General features: G+C 35.9%; 1 protein-coding gene across 2 annotated transcripts in view; it reads right to left on the minus strand.

The window, feature by feature from the left end:
- LOC141960316 (serine-rich coiled-coil domain-containing protein 1-like) overlaps positions 1-20445 on the minus strand; it is a 381350-nt gene that overhangs the window by 263099 nt on the left and 97806 nt on the right. For both annotated transcript variants that reach the window (XM_074905573.1, XM_074905574.1), the window contains exon 3: positions 9820-9897. In XM_074905573.1, the coding sequence (XP_074761674.1) occupies positions 9820-9897 (78 nt within the window). The remainder of the gene's footprint in view (positions 1-9819; positions 9898-20445) is intronic.

A 20445-nucleotide genomic window follows, 5' to 3' on the forward strand; every position in this document is an offset into this window, starting at 1 on the left:
CAGCTGCACGGCGTAACACCTTGTATTGGGCCTACGTGGCAAGGTTTCAGTAGCAGAGGTGTGCAGGGGTGGCTTTGTCAGCTGTATGTTTATATCTTACAGGTAATGGTAACAAGCATTTACCCTGTGAAGAATGATCTTCCAATAATGAGCAACCGAAGTAATTACAGGCACTGGATGACACAGAGACCTCAGGACTATGAACAACTCAGCAATGGCCAGTTACTCACCATCAGAGGAAAGAAATCTTTGGAGTGTGGCAAAACCAGTTGTAAGGATAACAAAGATGTCATGTGAACTTGAAATCAATGATAAAGAGCGAGGTGTACTACATGTTAACAAATGTATCAGTGAGATCCCAAGTGGATTCCAGAACTAGGGGAAAGAAATCATTAACATTAGACTCCTGTCAAGGAGTTGTGATATCAGATTTACTGCAGTCTACCACTCCCACGACTGACCTGAAGACACTGACCTTCACAAGAGAGACTGCAAGAGTGGGTGATACATCAAAGAAAGGAGTAGGCACTAAGAATTTTATGTACATTCAAGTTTTGACTGTTTGAACTAGATGTGCTGGTATCACTGTAACTGGAATAATTAAAAAAAAAGTAAAAACCTTTGATCAGACTGTTAAGACTTCAACTAGACTAACACTAAGTTCTTAAGTAAGGCTTTGCCCACACTGATCATGTCTCCTTAAAGTCTGAATACTATTTCTCAATCAATACATTTTTACAAACCAATTTAATGTTATGCAAACAAAAAACCCAAACCTGAGTAATTTCTTATTGGTTTATACTGTTTTGTAAAGAGATAGAAAAATGAAAGTAAAAAAAGGAATTGCAAAAAGAGGTACTGTTATAAACAAAAGAAGACAAATGGTATAAATTGATAAACAATAAACACCATGTTAAGTTATAATCAGACAACATAATGCAACATCACCTGTGAAGAAAGCTCATTCTATTTAAAGACTTCATGAATATTTAGTTGATTGCTTTCATTTTCAGTTCAGATTCATTTAAGAATAACTCATGAAATGTTATTTTTTAAATGAGTAGTATGTCCTCTGTTTGAAATTAAAGCCACAGGTGCTAAACAGGTGCTCCCATGAATAACTGCTATTATTATATACTGTGAGGCCTGATCAAAATGGAATAGTAACAAGATTCAAGTATTGTGTCTTGTTAGTAAGAAAATACATTAGCAGGAAAGGTTTAAGAATGCTTCTGGCACCTTCTTATCTTACCTGCTAAGGGTGAGTGTAGAGTACATCCTCAGGTGAATGAAGTCAATCTTGGGTAAGGGAACACTGAAGCAACTAATACAGGTGACAAAGTCTGTGGTGAACTCTCCACTTTGCTTCTGATTTCTTGCTTAATAAAGCCATAAACCAGGAATTAACCCTCCCTTGCCCCCTCCTTTGGACAACAGCTATCCTCTCAAGTAGCACAGTCATGTCCAGCAAACACAATATTCATTGCTCCCATGTATCAGTGCTGTCTTAGCAATGTCTCTTAGAAGTTGAAGTACTCAGAAAATAAGATAAAAAGTAATGTACCATTCTAAGCTATTAAGAAATCAGAGTGTATGTTTTTAGGATCAGCTCTCCTATTTCCTGGGATAAAGCTGTGTAAATTCTGACCTTGTAAAAGCTTATCAACCCCCCTCAGAAATGTCTCTTGAATTACACATGAAAATTACATATATAATCATGAACATTCATCAAAGAGAGCACATACTAAAACATACTGATCCTGTATTCACAATTAGTACAAAAGTATTTTACTGGAAGATAACAAAAATACAGGTTTTAAAAAAACTAATATTTTCCTTAAGTTTCCAGATCTTGAAGATATATTTTTTCAAATTCAGAGAAAAGCATAACTGAAATATTTTCTTAATTGTAATGAACCACCAGTGGATGATTAATTGCACAAAATGGTAAGAATAATTGATTTTTATTTCAGATAATAACTTTGTGATAGCTTACTAATAATTTATTCATAGATACATTTAATAATGAAGTATTACTGCCAAAAAATGTCATGTTGATAATACAAATATTAAGTAGTAGTATTTTGCCAGTAAGGGTAACTTGCAGCTCATTGCATATACAGAAGTATCTAATTAAATCCACAAATGGAGAGTGTCCAGATGTTGTTTTTTAATTTAATAGTGATGGAACGAATGAGATGCTGATAGGTTTGTAAACTAAGCCTTCAGAACATGGAGAATTCCACAGGGCCTTTAAAAAAAAAGAAAAAAAAAAAAGAAAAAAAAAGGAAGAAAAGAAAAAGAAATGAAATGAAAGATGCATGGTTTAATGGCAACATAAAGTTAAATGAAAAATTATCATTTCTCCTGTATGCAGTCATGCAGGCAGAATGTATTAATAAAGCTTCTTTCACACCAACAATCAAAGTAACAAGGAATTAAGTGACAATGCAAACAAAACCAGAAATATGACTTGTCAGCTTGTTCATGACATAGTTCTAGTTAGAAAACAGTTATGTACAACAGATGCTATGTTTGTACAGGAAAAAGGTCACCAGAACGAGCTACTTTATGCTAATAGAGGGAATCTACATGCAGCATGCACACAACATGAAAACATTTCCACATTATGATAAAACTGTGAAAGTAGATCATTCCGCATTAAAAAGCACTCATTCTAAACGTACTAATACGACACAAATTATACACGCTGCTTTATAATACAGTGGTTATCCATGCTTCATTTCTGAATTTTGCTTGTTGATCTTTTCTTCAAGGTGAATCCAAGTTTTTAGCATTTTTAAGAAAATATACTCAAAGCCTATTGCAAAACAATGCTACTTTTGAGAATTTCTGATTATTATCGAATGCACTTTATAAATTCTCAGTTCACTCTTTTGAACAAAATTCAAAAGATTTCAGTGCTGCTATGATATTCTGAAACCATTCTTTGGCCTTACAAACAGGACACTGCATAATGTATGAACAAAGTCACCAAGGCATAATATAGTGGAACAAGGATGGCTTTTCAATTTCAATCAAATAAAAACTATTCAAACGACTTGTTTGTCAGCCTCCTACTTCTTTCTATCCTTAGCGTTAACAGGTCAGAGTGTATGTAGTAAAAACATGTTATTAATTCTAGGGATAACTGCTCATGTAATTAATACTTTGAGATGTCATGAACTACCTGGTAGCATCATTATGACAGAAACAATGTAACTATAAAATGCTGAAAATATACTACTGCAATACTCACATGTATTACAGAGAAAGCAAAGTAAAAATAAGAAATGATACAAAAGTCTAGATGGAAATGATTAAGTGAAGTAGTGAACTTATGGAGCACCTAAGAAGACACTGATGGAGGTAAAGCTGAAAAAGTGGGAAAAGCACTACCTTCAAAAAAAGAACTTCTAGGATGAATAAGTAGCAATAACTAAACACCCTCGTTTTCTTCTTCCCCTTCTCTCCCCCACCCCAAGACCTCTAAGCAAAAGTTAGTGACACTAAGTCTGGTCAATATTTCTAAGTCCATCGTATTTTATTCCACTTTAAAAGCAAGATAGCAACAGCATAACTGCAGATACAAAGACAGAAGTAGTTTATGACAGAGAAATGTAGAATAGGAGAAAGATGGAAAACCTGACAGGCAAGAAGAACACTGCACTGTTATTGCAGAGTATATTACAGGAAAACTATATTTTTAAAGATACAGGGACTACAGCGTTATATTAAGTTCTGGTCTACAGGGAAACTCAGCTATTGTATCTTCAAGCCACATATTACTACAAATATTTAAACAGCATGCAGCTTATTTATACAAGCAGCCAGAAGCCAACTTGCATTCCACAAACCAAAACTGAAGATCATTCATACTAATTCAGCACCACTACAGAATGTAAATTTTACTGTTTATTCCTAGAGATGGCAAAATTAAATGCATAATACCTGATGGCAATCAGCCACAAAACTAAAGTGGTTAGTAGAAGCCTGTCTTTTCTATATAGTAAGTCTCAGTTTCTGTCCCAGAATCCAGTCAGTTTTGAAAGTTTATGTGAAAACCTCTATCACTTTTTGTATAGCATCACAGACACGAAATCCTGACCACAAGAAAGCATCCTCTGGAAAGTTCAGCACTGGTAACTTGAGCTGTTTATTCCTGTAGTGAGCAGTACTAGGTGGAACCATTCATGTTCATGACTTCATGGCTAGATGGAATTCAAACGGCAAGTACTTAAGGGTTTGATGGTGCGGCAATATGCTCCGTAAGGGTTGGTGGGAGGCAATCATTAAAAGTGAAAGAGTTTCAGCATAATATTTCACTGTTAATAGACAAAAATTTTGACAGGATTTTCTCAAGTAGGACATCCTAAAACATGTAGATTTTGAAATTTTTGGTTTAAATTGTATAATAAAAAAAGGAAATTGTACATGAGAAGAGAAAACGGTTGCTAGATGAGGTTGTCAGAATTTGCATGCCAAGAACAATTTTGATATCCAGATAGAAATAGGTACACAGAAGTACAAGCAAGTTGAAGATTGAAATGGTTAATTTGATTTCTAAAGGTACTTTTTTTTTAAAATAAATTTTGGATTAGAGAAAGGTGTATTATGCATCAGTTTGCATTATTTCATTGTATATGTTAGAAAACAAACTCAGAAAAGAAATAAGAAAAAAAGAATCTCATAGTAACATACAATCTCAGGTGAACATCAGTCTCCAAAGTGGGGTGGGGGTAGAGGCAGAGGCAGGATGTATTTTCTGTTTTAGGTGGCAAAATGCAAGTCCCTTCACGCTGTAACAAACTATGCAAAACTGGGGGCAGGAAAATATTTAGATCAAACTGGAAAGTTCAACAAGTTCAAGCACTTTAGTATTCTGTTCCCCTGCCTTTCTGAAGTAGAGGACACAATGCAACACGGTCCCTCACAGCATCCATGAACCATGAGGGCTGGCTGCCATGAAGGATGAGGAGCACAAAGGGAGGTGGAGGGGAACAATAACAGCATCCACCTCCATGTCTTCCACTCCCTCCTAGTGAAACATAGAGGCTCTGCAGAAAGCAGTGCCCCAGCTTTGAGAGGGAAATGGATACATGCTGTCCGAGGTAACGTACAGCAAGCTACAAACCAACTACCCTGAAAAATCTATTAGTATGGATACCTATTAATTTTAATATTGCATGGTAGTACAGGTGTTTCGAGTCAGTGCCTATGCGTTTATCACTCAGCACTGTTGTAAATGCAATGCTCGTAATCACCAAGGAAAGGTAATTTTTGTTTGTAGCTATGCAAATCGAACAGTAAGCAGATTGGGAACAACACTACACAATTTTGTTCTCTGAGACTCAAAGCATAATACAAACATAAGGACACTAAACTGGAAAGAATTATCATTAAATGGGGAATGAGTTAAGGACCAGTCCAAAACCTGTTTATATCAGCTTTACTCTCAGTATGAAAGACAAAGAACAAACAGAATAGCAGTTCTGAGATGTGAAACCTGTAATATTCAATATCAGCACAAAGCAAACACAGAAAAGGCACTGTAGAAATCATATCAGCTCTCAGGAATTTCTACTCTGTGTAAAATAAAATTAAGTACAAATTCTTTTCATTCAAAGACTCATAAAGATTGACAAAATGGTGCTGAGTTGGACCTATTTTGGTGGCAGAAATAGAGAACTGTACTGTGTTTAATTCTGCTTTTGAGACACATTTTAATGAAAACTCATTAGCCATGGCACATGCTGTATAGTGTCTGTGTGATGCCTGCATGCTACTTTGGACTACCTATTTAGCTAACAGCCATTACTAGAACTGTATCGCTTAACATGATCCTGTAATCAGTTGCAAAGCTAGCTGACTGTATCTATTCATCTTCCGGTCCGTTTTAGTATCCTGATCGACATGGACGAAATTATTCCTTCACCTCTCAAAAAAATAAGGCGTTGCAAACAAAGGAAGGTGAAGGAGGCTAAATTGACATTGATTATTTAAAACACATTAATCATTTATTATTTAGCAGTCTCCCACATCAATCTGTTGCACACATGGCTCTTTCTGCAAGACTCCCAACATGTTTTAAATGATTTTCAGTACACATATTGGAAAACAGAATAAATTTAGGACTATCATAAGGTAAAGATCCCTTGGCATTCTGCAGTAGAAAGCAATTAGCTTTCTAAGAAACCTGGATTGCTATCTGATGTCTTCCCTTGAATACACACAGCAGCTGGCTTGATATTTTACTTTCAATTTAGTCGAGTAGCAAAGTGGTCATGTTAATCACTTAAGGAAACTGTAGCATTTCTCATCATGGAAGACCTCTTTCCTCCTTATCAAAACATATTTTAAACTTTATGTTTTAATTCCATAATTAAGTTTCTTACTAGATCATTTTAATACCAAAAAGAGATTAAGCAGTGTGCTTTCCAGTTCAAACAGTTCTTTATGAGAAACATTATTGCTACAGACTTTAGCTTCAACTTGCTTGCTAATACACTACTCTAAAGCAATTTCAGCTGAAAATTCTCAGTGTGTTGCTTGGTAGAAAACAGTGAAATCTATCAGAATATTATCCAACAATTTACAAGTATTGCAGGAGACTGCATGACCCAGACTTTGCTGATCATCTTGATAGCCAGAATCTGACTGTAATTATGTTATAGCCACTAACATAAAATACACTATATTAACTTACATTCTGGTAACCTCTCAAATACTTACCTAAAACATCCTGTCAACACTGTTTAAACATTTTCAGAGCAGCTCCACAGAGACAGGAACATTTATTCCCTTTGAAACATTGCATTTCTTCCATCTTGACCCATTCTTTCCTAAACATAGACTAGCCTCTAGCCTTTTTTCATTACTGTACACCCTACAGATGAAAGGACTCATTCCTTGTCCAAGTCAAAGTCAGAATTTCCATTTACTTTTAACAATGCATCTAAATGAACTCCAAAGCTACAGAATAGTCTCTCAGCTACTGGACACATTGTCCAGAAGTCAAACAAAACAAAGCATTGCTTTCTTTTGGGGCTAACATGTTTCAGGTTTTTTTGCACTGCAAAATAGGCAACTATTAAGTTTATACAGTGAAACAAGAGAATATGAAAGAATATAAAACAATCTATTCACAGAAGCAGTAATTTAAGAATTTCTAAAATTCTGCATTCTGAAGTGTATATCAATATTTGTGTAACACTGATGAAATAATGCTACACAAATTCCTGATAACACTTTTATCTGACTATTGTTAGCTGCTAAAGTTGCATTAAGGAGAAATAAAACAGATCACTTTTTTAAATTACAGCAGCAAATCTGTAGTGATGATGGAATGAACTTAAATTTTCTGCTTGTCTGTTAAAATGGATAGCTCAAGTATTCAATGCATGCTATTCTCAGAATGTGTGACTAATGCCATAAAAATTGTATCTTAGATTCTCTGATCTGTTTTGTGTTTTTCAGTGTAATTTCACATTAGCACAATATTATTGTAGTTATACACAGTTACGCATATCTTGAATAAAATGATGTACAGATACTACTTGTCAGGGTTACAACTTCCTCTTTAAAATCTCATATACAAGCAAAGAATATAAATGCAATTGCCACTTCGTTTAAACAGAAACACAGCTGAACCTACCACTACCTATAAGAGCTGTCCTTTGGAGAAAAGCTGTACAATCTAATAACGACCAAAAGTTTTTATTAATATTAAGTGTTAACTCTACTTATTTGCACATTTTTCTTCACTGAATTCCCTTCATGATGATCATAGTAAGCATGTCTTATTCCTGTAGATTAGTTCAACTTTCTCTGTAATCAATTCCTTGTAATGCAATTTTCACAAGTACTCTGTACAAGATAAATAGAGGTGGATATGTTGTTCCATACAAAAACATTCCACATTTCCTTTTGTTCTTGCATTGCATCACCCTATATAAGAAAAGATAAGATTGCAACCATGACATGGTAGAGGCATTTTACCAGGGAAGGTTGAAAAATGTGTTCCACTAATGTTGAAGTGAATGCTGCTAAAGAAAAGGATTTTTTAAAAATTATTGTTATTGTTATCTTTAATACTCAGATCTCAGCCAGAAAACTGTGTCTTTTTGAAGGAGAAGGTTCTAATTTTATTGCAGAATCAGCAATCATCTACTTTACTGACAGAAGACCTCCCCCCCTGCAAACTCCAAGGGAACACAGACTGGAAAAAGGGAAAAAAAAGATCCGTTAACAGCATGGATCTCTGCAGCATAACACATATCTGATTTGGGAGAGAACAACCAAATGCATAAATCACATCCGTTTAAAAAAAAAAAAAAAAAGAAAAAAGAAAAACCAGAACCAAATACCCTACAAATTGCTTATGCTCATTTTTAGTGGAAGATGTTTATTTAACACGTAAGATGTAAGAAAGTAGCTGTTAAGGATAATTAGTCCCAGAAGAAAGGGATATAGCATTGCAACATACAAAAATGTTTTCAAGTATTTTTTGAATATTATGGGATTTTCACCATTAATATATACACCTCACAGTTTCAGTAAATTCCAACAGACATTATTATACAGATAAAGTAGAACGTAAGGGTCCATATCTGGCAACCCATGAACAAGAAATTAGTGCAGATAGATATACACTGAGTAAAGTACTGATTTATTTGCCCTAAATAAAAAACAAACAAACAAAAAAAAAACAACTTCAAAAGAAAGAAAAAAACCAACCTCAAAACCAACCCACAATTGTTAATACACATAAAAAGAATAATTATAACTGCATTTTTGTCCAAAGTATTTTACTTTTTTTAAAAAACCAGTTAGTTCTCCTGGCTTGAATCAGCTTAAAAGACAGTATGAAAAAACACCAAAGTGCAGTTTGCTTCAAGAACTTTTCAGAAAGTGAAAATTTTATGTTTCTGTCTTCAGAAGACTATCTGAAGACTTAGAAGACAAAACTTTAATGCTCCAGTGATACAAAACATACTGAAAGGAAGGTTTCAAAACCTGCTTTAATTCCAGTGTTTTTTTATAAATTTGGAGCAGCATGCTGATATACACCAATGCAGAACCATAGCCTTATTTTGCAGAACAGTCTTTGGTAAGAAATATTGTTAAAGTTTGCTCAAATCACAGAACAGAACTGTGCTAAATATTCCACATTGTGGCATTCTTAATCAAAAATTATTCAAGAAGGCTCATACAAACAAGTGAATCTTTTTGCACATATTCAACCAATGTACCACAGGCAGAATACTTTATTTAAAAAAACTGAGAAAAAAAAATTCTACAGTTAAGGAATCTTCCTTGACTATGATCTTGCTTGAGGATACATACTATCAATTCACCCTCCAGCAGAAATTCTGACAGATGCTCTTCAGGAAACAGAATTTTAACATCACTTGACAAAAGCGCATTTATTCCATTATCTTCCAAAATTCAGATATTGTTTGGACAGCATATGGTGTTATAAACATAATAACCTCACTACATTGTCAATAAGTGTGTAGATGAATACTGAAAAAAAATTACAGTCCACTAATAAATATCCTCCACATTCACTTATGCTAATTTTCAACTCTTTGTTAAGCATAAAATTAATAGGGCATTGGTATGCTGGCAGGTAGTTGTAATTATCTTCTCATGTTTCAGAAGGTATGTTAGAATCATTTAAGAGCAAAGGATGAATGGTGTTCCAGTAAATCCCACTAAATCAATGCATGGACACAACAGCAGCAGAGGCAAACAGACTGACATAAGTTGGAACACCCACAAAGATGATAAAAAATAGTGTTTGATACAGCTACTTACATCATGGCCTACGAGGTCTGTCTGCGTGGATTTATCTGCTTGGGAAGCAAGAGCCTTCTGAAAGCACTGAGCCTTTTCCTGTAAAACAAAGTAACATACATCATACGTGAGTCATGTTTTTCCTCACTCGGCTTTGCAGCTACAAATAGCCAGGTAAGTTCAAAACTTCTGTATGGACAGCTTTCAGGAAGATTTATTATGACATTACTCTCACTGGGAGGTTGATTTCCTTGCTGTTATTTCCTTTTATAAACTTATCTTTCTCTTAAACAGACTCCGAAAGTCTGACAGTGTGGTAGAGCTGGGCCCACAAGAAGGATGTCACTGAAGTGTGATGAAAAGCAATCTTCTTCCAGAGCAGATACAGGTACAAAGCACTGAGCAGCAGCAATGACCCTTGCAAACATCAACACCATTCCAATAGTAAAGAAACCATTTTTTTAAAGAAACATTAAGGAACATGCAAACTCCACCACACTTCACAAGGTTGAGATGACTTCCCCCTTGCATGATGCAAACATGTTAGCAAAGCCTAAACATTTGGGTATTGTACTCATTTCTGCTTTTCCTGTCCTTGTCCCTCTGTACCTCAATCATTTTTGGAAGTGTGGCATGGAATCTCTGGGACAGGCTTGAGCAAATAAATCTGGTTGCTTCCAAAAAAGCACATTTTTATATTCACCAAAAAAAGGGCATTTTGATACTTCATTTGAAACTCATCACTAAGAAGAAATGTTGATTCTCATCAAGACCTTACATATACTATATTATTTTCCAGGGGAAAAGTATGCAATGAAACAAATGTTAATACATGGAATAAGGCAGGAAAAGGCACACGAGAGGAGAAGGTTCCATGAATAGAGAACACCACGTATTTTACTGCACCAATTTATGTTTTCCTATCTACTGATTCAGTTTTATTTTGCAGCTATATCCAGACAAAATACTTATCTTTGACTCATATTCCTCAAGACCTACAAAAGTATGCTGTTAATGTTACTGACAGGTGTGTATTACAGTGAAACAGAATTTGAGATTCAATTACCTTGAAATTCAAGTTGAATGAATCTCAGTTTTTACTGAAATGTTATTATTTTCAGCTACTGTCTGAGTTGTGTTTTCATTTTGTGGTGGGTTGACCCTGGCTGGGTGCCAGGTGCCCCAGCAAAGCTGCTCTATCATTCCCCTCCTCAACTGGATGGGCAAGAGAAAATACAATGAAAAGCTCGTGGGTCGAGATAAGGACAGGGAGAGATAGTCACAAATTATCGTCACGAGCAAAAATGAATTTAATTTATTACCAATCAAATCAGAATAGGATAATGAGAAATAAAATCAAATCTTAAAACACCATCCCCCCACCCCTAACTTTACTCCCAATTTTCCCTAACTCCTCCCCTAGCTGGCGCAGGGGAACCAGGAATGTGTGTTGCAGTCAGTTCATCACACATTTTTTCTGCCATTCCTTCCTCCACAGGGGAAGGACTCACACTCTTCGCCTGCTCCAGCACAGGTCCCTCTCATGAGTGACAGTCTCCATGATCTCTTCCACTGTGAGTCCTTCCCACAGGCTGCAGTTCTTCACAGACTGCTCCAGTGTGGGTTCCCCATGGGATCACAAGTCCTGCCAGCAAACCTGCTTCAGCGTGGGCTCCTCTCTCCACCGGGCCAGAGGTCCTGCCAGGAGCCTGCCCTAGTGTGGTCTCTTCACAGGGTCACAACCTCCTTTGGCCACATTCCCCTCCTCTGGTGTGGAGTCCTCCACAGGCTGCAGGTGGAGATCTGCTCCACCGTGGGCCTCCAGGGGCTGCAGGGGCACAGGCTGCCTCACCATGGCCTACACCACGGGCTGCAGGGGAATCTCTGCTCTGGCACCTGGAGCACCTCCTCCCCCTCCTTCTTCACTGCCCTTGGTGTCTGCAGAGCTGTTCCTCTCACATATTCTCACTCCTGCTTTTGCACTGCAACTTTTCCCCCTTTTTAAACATGTTACCACAGAGGCACCACCACCGTTGCTCATGGGTCTGGCCTTGGCCAGTGGCAGGTTTGTCTTGGAGCCGGCTGCACCGGACATAGGGGAAGTTTCTGGGAGCTTTACACAGAAGTCACCCCTGTAGCCCCCCTCTACCAAAACCTTGCCATGCAAACTCAATACACCTTTAAAAGTATCTCTTCTAAATATTTTAAAAATCAGAAGTTATTAATTTCAAGGCAAGATGGACATCACTACATTAAGTTAGTTTTGGCTAAAAGTAGGCAAATAGCAGGAAGAAGACAACAACTAAATGACCCTACCTCCAGTATTTCAATTCTTTAAATAAGGCATGGGAGGTGGGGAAGGAGCAGAATTCAGATCGACCACTTCCCTGTTATGAAACAACTTGCATCCAAACTTGCTGAGGTAACTACTGAGTTAAAACTGAATTCATAGCAAAGGTAATCTCATTTCCAACAGAAAAGCTTCACCTTCTTGAGGTTTGAATTTATTAGTCCACTGACCACCACATTTTCATGTGTTTAGAAAACATTGTTATGCATCTACTTTCTTATTTAGACAATAACATTTTACTACTCAGAAGCCCCCTGAATTTTCTAGTTACAAATCCAGACATTCACAGAGACTGAACGTTCAAATAACATTATGACTGGACCAAAACCAGTATTAAACTGTGTACCTGAGCAAATGTAACATTTACATACTTTATCTGTGCATACACAAATATGTGTTTTGAAGTAAGTGGGGAAAAAAACTCAGAAGAAATCAAAACCTTCATTAAGGCAACAAATTAACTGGGAAAGCTAGGAAGGTTGCAATAATCAAACTGATTTCTTTCTGCGATCTGATCATTTAACTACGTATATGCAGTGAGATCTGTCTATAACACACCCAAGTTCTGACTCCACATTATCATCTTTAGCAGAAGCAGAAGTTTAAACACGTCCATGTTGAAAAGTAGTATCTTCTCGCTACTCTACAAAAAGAGTACTTTCAATTGTGTTGATGCGAAACAACCTTCATAATATGAATTATTTTCAAAATTATTAAATATAATAACAATACAGTGTATTTTATCTTCTTTCCAGTGATGCTGCAAAAGTCTGCAAAAATTTTTAAATCACAGAAAAATATTTTCCATGCAGTAATGCAGACAACTTACAGTGTGTAACAAAACAGCATGCTACTGGAAGAGGCTACTTACATAGCCATTCAACTTCTCTGCTGTTAGGTTTTCCTAACTTGCACAACTTTATTTCTAGAATTGTTATTACCAGAGTAACACAGCTGTTCCAAAAGACACACCTTTGTTTATGAAACAATTTTACTAATATTAAAGGTATTAGATATCAAAACCATTATAAAATGTTCTTTCTAATGTAAAAACACTTCTCAAAATAACTTGATACTTTAAACATAATCTCATGCTGCACTGACTATATCAATAGACAGATTTTATAATGAACTAAAGTGGCAAAAAGCTGGAAAACAATTGTTAACACTGAAGTGAATTTCAGATCTATAAAGTATAGCATACTATGGAATGCAAGCTAAATGCAAAACTTCAGTGCAACTGTTTCTGTAGAAGTGTAGCAGGTCTTCACACAAAAATGCATATTAATCCTATTCTACGCAAAAAAAGGAGTGTAAAACACCACTTTATTTTACTACATAATAAATACTATAAATTTTTTGCAACATTTGCTAGATATTTACAACACTGTCTGCTTTTGGGTATAGATTTACTGTTCCTATCCAAGCACAACATTTCAGACACAGATCCCAACCGTCAGCTACAACCACAAACCTTCTGCAAGGAGGTCATGTTTTCCAACGAAGACTGCTTACAGGGGATTTGCACCTGTGCCTTTTTTGCAAATCTTATTGAGAATAGTCGCTTTAAAAAACCTGATGTCTAGGTATCAGTTAATTTTGCTTTTGCAAATGTGTTACCTAGTATGCTGTTTGACATGTCTGAGTCTGTACAATTACTTTGGTCTTTGGCATTGGAACAGACAACTCTGCCACAAATGCAACAGCCTAAGGCACTAAGCCAAAGACAGTCGGAAAAAGATAGCAATCTTTTTTATTTACTTTTTATTAAGCTGCTACAAATAGGAAAGACCTAACAAACTTCCAGGTGCCCAGATAATGGAAAAGGACATTTGGAACTAAAAATCTGTCCCTTTTTCTCAATTATATCAAATCGGGCAAACAAAAGATCTTTACAAGTCAAGTAGCACACTTTAACATTCATTCATAACAAAGGAAAAAGTTACCTGGACATACATTCCCACAGCAGACTTCAAATGCCGTCACATCATTACTCCTGGAGACAGTTACTATTATAACGTAACATTTTAAAGTATTTTTTCAAGTACTGAAACCTCCTTGAGACCTCCCTGCCATTTTAAAACACCCAAGTAATCTTCTTTCAGAGGCTTCCTAGCGAAACTGAATAGTGATTTTTTCCATATGTGACCCAGTCTTCATACCACTAACTACATACGCTGCACCCTATCACCTTCTCCCCAACTACCAAAAAGTTTCCAAAAGCTTTTTCGTAAGTCTATGTTGAAATGTAAAGATTCTGAGAAAGTCAAAATGCATTATAAGGTGCTTCCTCAATGCTTCCATTTTTCTTTTGAGATACTTTGTAGAATCACAGATTAAGTTGTCCCATCCTTCTGCCCTTTCATTGTATGTATCTGAGAGGAGCTGGCTCCACCTTCTCTATATTAGGTAGTAAAAAGACTGCAAATAGATCCTTCCTTAACCTCCTTCTTTCTTTTCAGAATGAACAAAACAGGTGCCTTTGCCTCTCCCTGTAATGTCATATGATCTGGCACCCTAAGTATCTTAAGAGGTCCGGTGAAAGGAACTCTCCAAAGACCAAAAAGGAACGAACTAATTTATTTTTGAGATACTTTTAGTTTTTTAAGATCAGAGTACTTCTAGGTTACATTTTAAAATAGAACATAAATGAACACCTTCTCTTATTCTTCTGTGTGCTGTTATTCCCTTTTACTAAAATAAAGTGCAAGGTGACAGGAATAAAAGCATGAAAAATTCTTATTCCCTGGGTTCATCCTAATTAGTAAAAAGACAAGAAGAGCTGTTGGTGTTATTTAAGTCAGATAACTCATAGCAACATTGCCAGCAACATTCATCACAAGCCCTCTCTCTAACGTATGTGTGTGTGCTAGGGGGAGAGATAAAAACTATGTGGAAGGACATTTTCTCCATCATTTGCTGTTACTTAAATTACTGAGATTACTAACTGAAGTACCTAGTTAAAAGCATTAGACCATAATCAATAAAGCTATTACTTCACGTGGGAATAAGTTCGCATGTAGTTTATATCTCAAACTACCTCTAGTACAAGAGTGTCATTACTTACATACTTATTACTATGTTTGAAATATGTCACTGAGGGGTGTTGAAACAGGAAGATAACAGGCATCAGCTGATTGCATGCATGTGAAAATGTTACAGATAAAATAGTAAGTGAAAAATGGGCTTAGTCTTCACCAAAGACAGCTACTAGAAAGAAAGTGGAGTCAGTTACTACCAGAATACTTATATTTAGGAAGTCAGCATAAGTTAATACATCTTGAAACATATGACTTTTTTTACAACATTCCTTCTCTGAACAGAAGTGCGTTAAAACAATTTTCATCGCTTTGACTGTGAACAGGTCAAAATTATTTCTTGTGACTATTTTCTTACCCAATTCCCTATCAGTGACAGCATGGTGACCACTTGTGGTGCTTTATTTAACTGCAAATTCCAAAAAGAAAATGCTTGAAAAAAATTATCTTGAACAGTCATATTAATCAAACAGCAAACTTATCTTTCCAGGTATATTGGAAGAATCAAAAGTCTGCTAGCCAGTACAGCTATGGCTTTTGTCAATAAGGAATCTATTTTGTCTAGTTGATAACATTTTTTTTTTTTTTCCCAACAGCTGTTCCTTCTTTATTCTTAGATTTTAAAATATCACAATTTAACTTTTTGTATTCAAATCTCTTCATACTCAAATGACTCAACCTCTCTCTCCTATAGTCTCTACAGATTATTGTATGGCTTCATGAAGACAAATCTGTTTTGTTTGGGTTTCCTCTTAGCATACATCCAAAACAGCCTACAACTGTCAGCATCAGATTTACAATTTACATGCAGTTGTTTCCCTTGCTTCAGGCATTTACCCCACTGTGAATCACAACTTATGTTTGCCACAGAACTTGGGGAAAAATCTTTTCTTCAGAAGACTTACACAAATGCTAAGGCTCTTAATTCTTATGTGCTTTGGGATTAAATTTAACAGCAGCAGTTAGGCAGCGAGAGCAAAGGGGTTACAAGTAGCACAAAAAACTGCTCTCCCAGCATCTATTCTGTCTAATTTGCAAGCTACAATAAACTACAGAATTGACTATATGACAATTATTTCCATAGGAATTGAGTCCCTATTGGTCTGAGTCTCACTTTGGAAGAAAATGTAACATATAAAGCATAGCTCTAGTGATAAATTGTGTTACAGCTGAATCACATCACACTTCAAAACACTTTGTGAAGCCCTGTAAAAAGCCCAGCTGTCTCTTAAGCACAGGCTAAGAAAGCAGCTACAGCATGGTCTAACACAAAGTACTAAGAACTAAGGTGCTAAAAAAAAGCCACAAAAAATTCAGAGGCATTACTCTGGAGTCACAGTGGCAAATGGGTGCTATCATCCCCAAGGGGTTAGCCCATTGTTCAGGAGAAAAACAAGGCAGAACTTAGTGGGAATGCACTCAAGTGTACACAAATACAGGTTTCACTGAGGGTTATAGTTCTGTCAGATCACTGTAAACAACAAAGACCAAAACAACATGGAATTTCAGTGAACACTTCCCAGCTTTCACATAGAACTCTTATACACACCAAAATAGTTTTTCAGTTATTACATTAGAATTCATTTGTAAAACACAAAGACAAAATCCTATGCATATAGTAAGTATGGTATCTGGAATGAAAGACAATGTCTCTTCTGCTCTGATTTCTATTAAAACACAATATTCGGGTGTGAGTCAAGAATGGCTAAATCAAACCTGTCTCCAAACAGTTTGCAGTACTTCAGTAATTAGTTACTGCCAGGTCTGAATACATTTAATAAAAAAACAACTCCGGACAGCTGTTATGAAGTGATGACACTTTTAAAAGAGGAACAATATTTAGGAAGACTTCAAATCTTAACAGAATTACAAGCCCCACTATAGACATGCCAGCTAGCCTCACTCACATTAAGTAATGCGAAGGTTTACTAGATCCTAACCAGAGACTGCTATTACTATTATTTAAAAAAAAGAAATCTTTACAACCCCAAGTATTTTTTTAAACTTTCCATCCCCAAGCTCTAGACGAGAAAAATTCTCTTGTTTTGCTGAATGCGGTACAACCTTACCAATAAAAAGATGCTCTCAAGCTTTGAGAGCACAGGCTATCTAACCAGAAACAGAAAACACAAAAAAAGTGAACCTCCAAGTCCACTCATGATGAATGTCAGAGGTAGTAAGAGAGACTTAAAAACTGTATCTTCTGACTCTCGTTTATTTAACCGGACAATGCTGTATCCCAAACAATACCATTACCACTTGTGTATGTATTGCAAAATTAAAACTAAACGTTTACAAGGACATGAGACCACCACAGAATTTCAGGATAAGGATTTTGCAAATATACCTGAGCTTTTAACTTTAGTTTTTAAAAGCAACTTTGGAAGATGCTTGAAGACATAGCATTAAAGAGTGGCAGATAACTGTTTACGCTATGTTTAAAAAATGACATTGCATTTCTTGGGTCAGGGGAACAAATTTATCTTGACTAATTATTTCTTGGTTTATCTTTGCATCAACAGAAATTATTCCATTTCCAGGTGGTATTACAATTTATAATTTATATTTTAAAGTAATACCTGTTTATTGTTTATTACTATCATTCACTCATTCAGTAAAGCTGTATAGCAAGCAGTCATTTCCTTACTGATTACGTTTCCCATAATACAACAATACTACTCTAAGATGTAAGTTTATGCACAAGCATCATGGAAAGTATAGAGGACCTTTTTCCAGTCATCACACCTCTAAAATAAAAAAAATCACAAGTCATTCATACATGGTACAGACATGGCCATGCATGCTTTGAATAAAGCAATACAATAAAAAAAAAAAAAATGCTGTCACACTCTATGAATAATATGGCCATGACAAGTGATGCCAATCTTAACACCCCCTTCGCCCCAACAACCAAAAAAAAAACCCCAAACTGAGAAAGTTATTGAAAGGGAAGAAAAAAGAAGCAGTAGTGCAGCCATAAAAACCTTCAAACGGCTGACATATCAAGCATAGTCATTCATGTAGAAATTATCTCTCCAAGTACAGTTTTGAACTGTTAATAAGTATTGCTGTTAGTCTTAATTTGTGTTATGGTTGCATCCTGATGTTCAAGAAGATATCCTAAGTTTTATACTAGCTTGTCTAATACAGAATTAACTCACTCTCAACCCATATGTCCTTAGATTATGACTGCTACACCACTGCTAGAACCACCTATACAAATACAATCCTGTCCCAAAATATAGGACACCCAACAGACAAGCCTAGGGGACAGTATTATCCCAATCTGATAAATCAGAAATTGTGATGCAGGGACACTAAGCCTTACAGTAGCAAAATACACACAAAAACCAACATTACTGCTGTTGACTTGATCTTCCTACAAATATTTGAAGAAAAATAGGTGATACAATAGATTAATAGGGGATCTATTTTTCAAGGTCATGCATGAAGCCACCTTCAGAGTTTTGGACCACTGCATAGATACAAATTTTATGTTCTATGCACAAAAGCAGTCTTCCTTACACTGTTAAACTTCAATGTATTCACTTTAGATATGAATTTCTGGGCTCTGTTATCTTCACAGGGTCCACAGCAGCGAACAGCATTCAATACAATTACATGCAAGATTATTGCAAAGCAGGACTACACATTCAGGTTCAAAGATCCAATCTGCACATCTTCAATGAACAATATTTCAGCATTTTTTGCTAACTGGACATCACAGATACGGCAGTGAAATTCTCTTCAGTTACAGCTCTCATTTACTTCACTGTACGGTATTAAATAGTCCCAGTGAAGATGTGAAACTGGTTACTGTTCTTTTATATATCAGCTGTTAACCCATCAGCTGTAAAGTACTTGATCATCAAGAATAATGAGGTTTTAACTCATTTAAATGGTGTTTTTCCTAACTTTACTAGCAAAAATGGGGATGAGATGTAAAGTCTCTAATTAAATTGCTTATAAACCAAGCAAACTAGTGTTCAGGCTTTTAAGAAACAACTGTATGTTAAAAAATTACTATCCTAAACCTTAAACAAGGATATAAACATATTTATTTCAAGTACTTCCCTTGTACACTACCTTTTTCATAGCATGGCAAGAATTAACTCTTCCAAGATCCTAGATTAGGACAAAATGGATTAGATAGATTATTCCTGCACTTCTACTTTCATTAAAATATACTGCCACAACATTGCATCTAGTTGGTATGCTCATGATTCAGCTGGCAGAGTTCTGCTGGCAGAATTCTGCTGACACACAACCACAAAACTAACATGAAAAGGAATGCAAACCTATCAACTTTGGCAAATAAAGCAAGCACACAGTTTATAACCTTGTGCTTTTTCCTTCCTTTATCCATTTTTAGAGCTGCCACATTTATCACTTTCATGGTGTACATGATTTTAAATGCTGCCAGGTTCTGGATGGGTACATGAACAGAATTTCAGTCTGTTCCAAACATCTGTTTTGGAAGGGGTTTTTTCTTTCCATAACTTCTTCCTTTTTTTTTTTTTTTTTTTTTTTTTTTTTGTTTTGTTTTTGTGTGTGTGTGTGACTATCAGTAACCACTGAAGGAAAAACTCTCTGGTTAAACAAATACACACTGCAAAATAATGGTGTGAGAGACGAGACTAACGGCCATATGAAAATCCTGCAGCAATAACTAACAGATGATTCTGCAACACATTTAATATAAAGTTTTACTTAGACAAGTATCAAAGGTGTTCCTTCACTTTTCATTATGTTTTTCTTCCCTACCATGTGAGATGCTAAGATTATGCACTTTGTCCTTTAGGCCTCTAAGTAGAGATGTTTAAGTGCATTGTCTCTCAAATGTTTCTGTTGTTTTGTGGTCTCCTTTCCCTCTGTGCAGACAGGGACATTGTGGGATGTGATTAATGTCAGCGTCAGCCACTTTGCACATAGATTTAACAGCACGTGCATTAGCAGAGTGCAAGAATGATTAACTCAGCATATTCCAAATTGCAACTGATGTTTATTGAAAGCTTGTGGCATTAATTAAACATCACACAGCTAAGCGTTTACAATAATTTTACAGATTGATGTCCTGAGGAATAAGATTCACGACTTTGGGAATAGAAGCATGTATTACAAACACAACTAAATGGTCATTTTGAAGTTGTCCCAGCAACAACAGCATGGGGTAGATTTTTATAATTTCTTGGTCAAATGAATAGGGAAAAAATAATTATATAAATGAAATAATTGCTGCCACCATGGAAATCAACAAAA

This window comes from Athene noctua, chromosome 4, assembly GCF_965140245.1.
Source record: "Athene noctua chromosome 4, bAthNoc1.hap1.1, whole genome shotgun sequence".
Taxonomy (NCBI): Eukaryota; Metazoa; Chordata; class Aves; order Strigiformes; family Strigidae; genus Athene; species Athene noctua.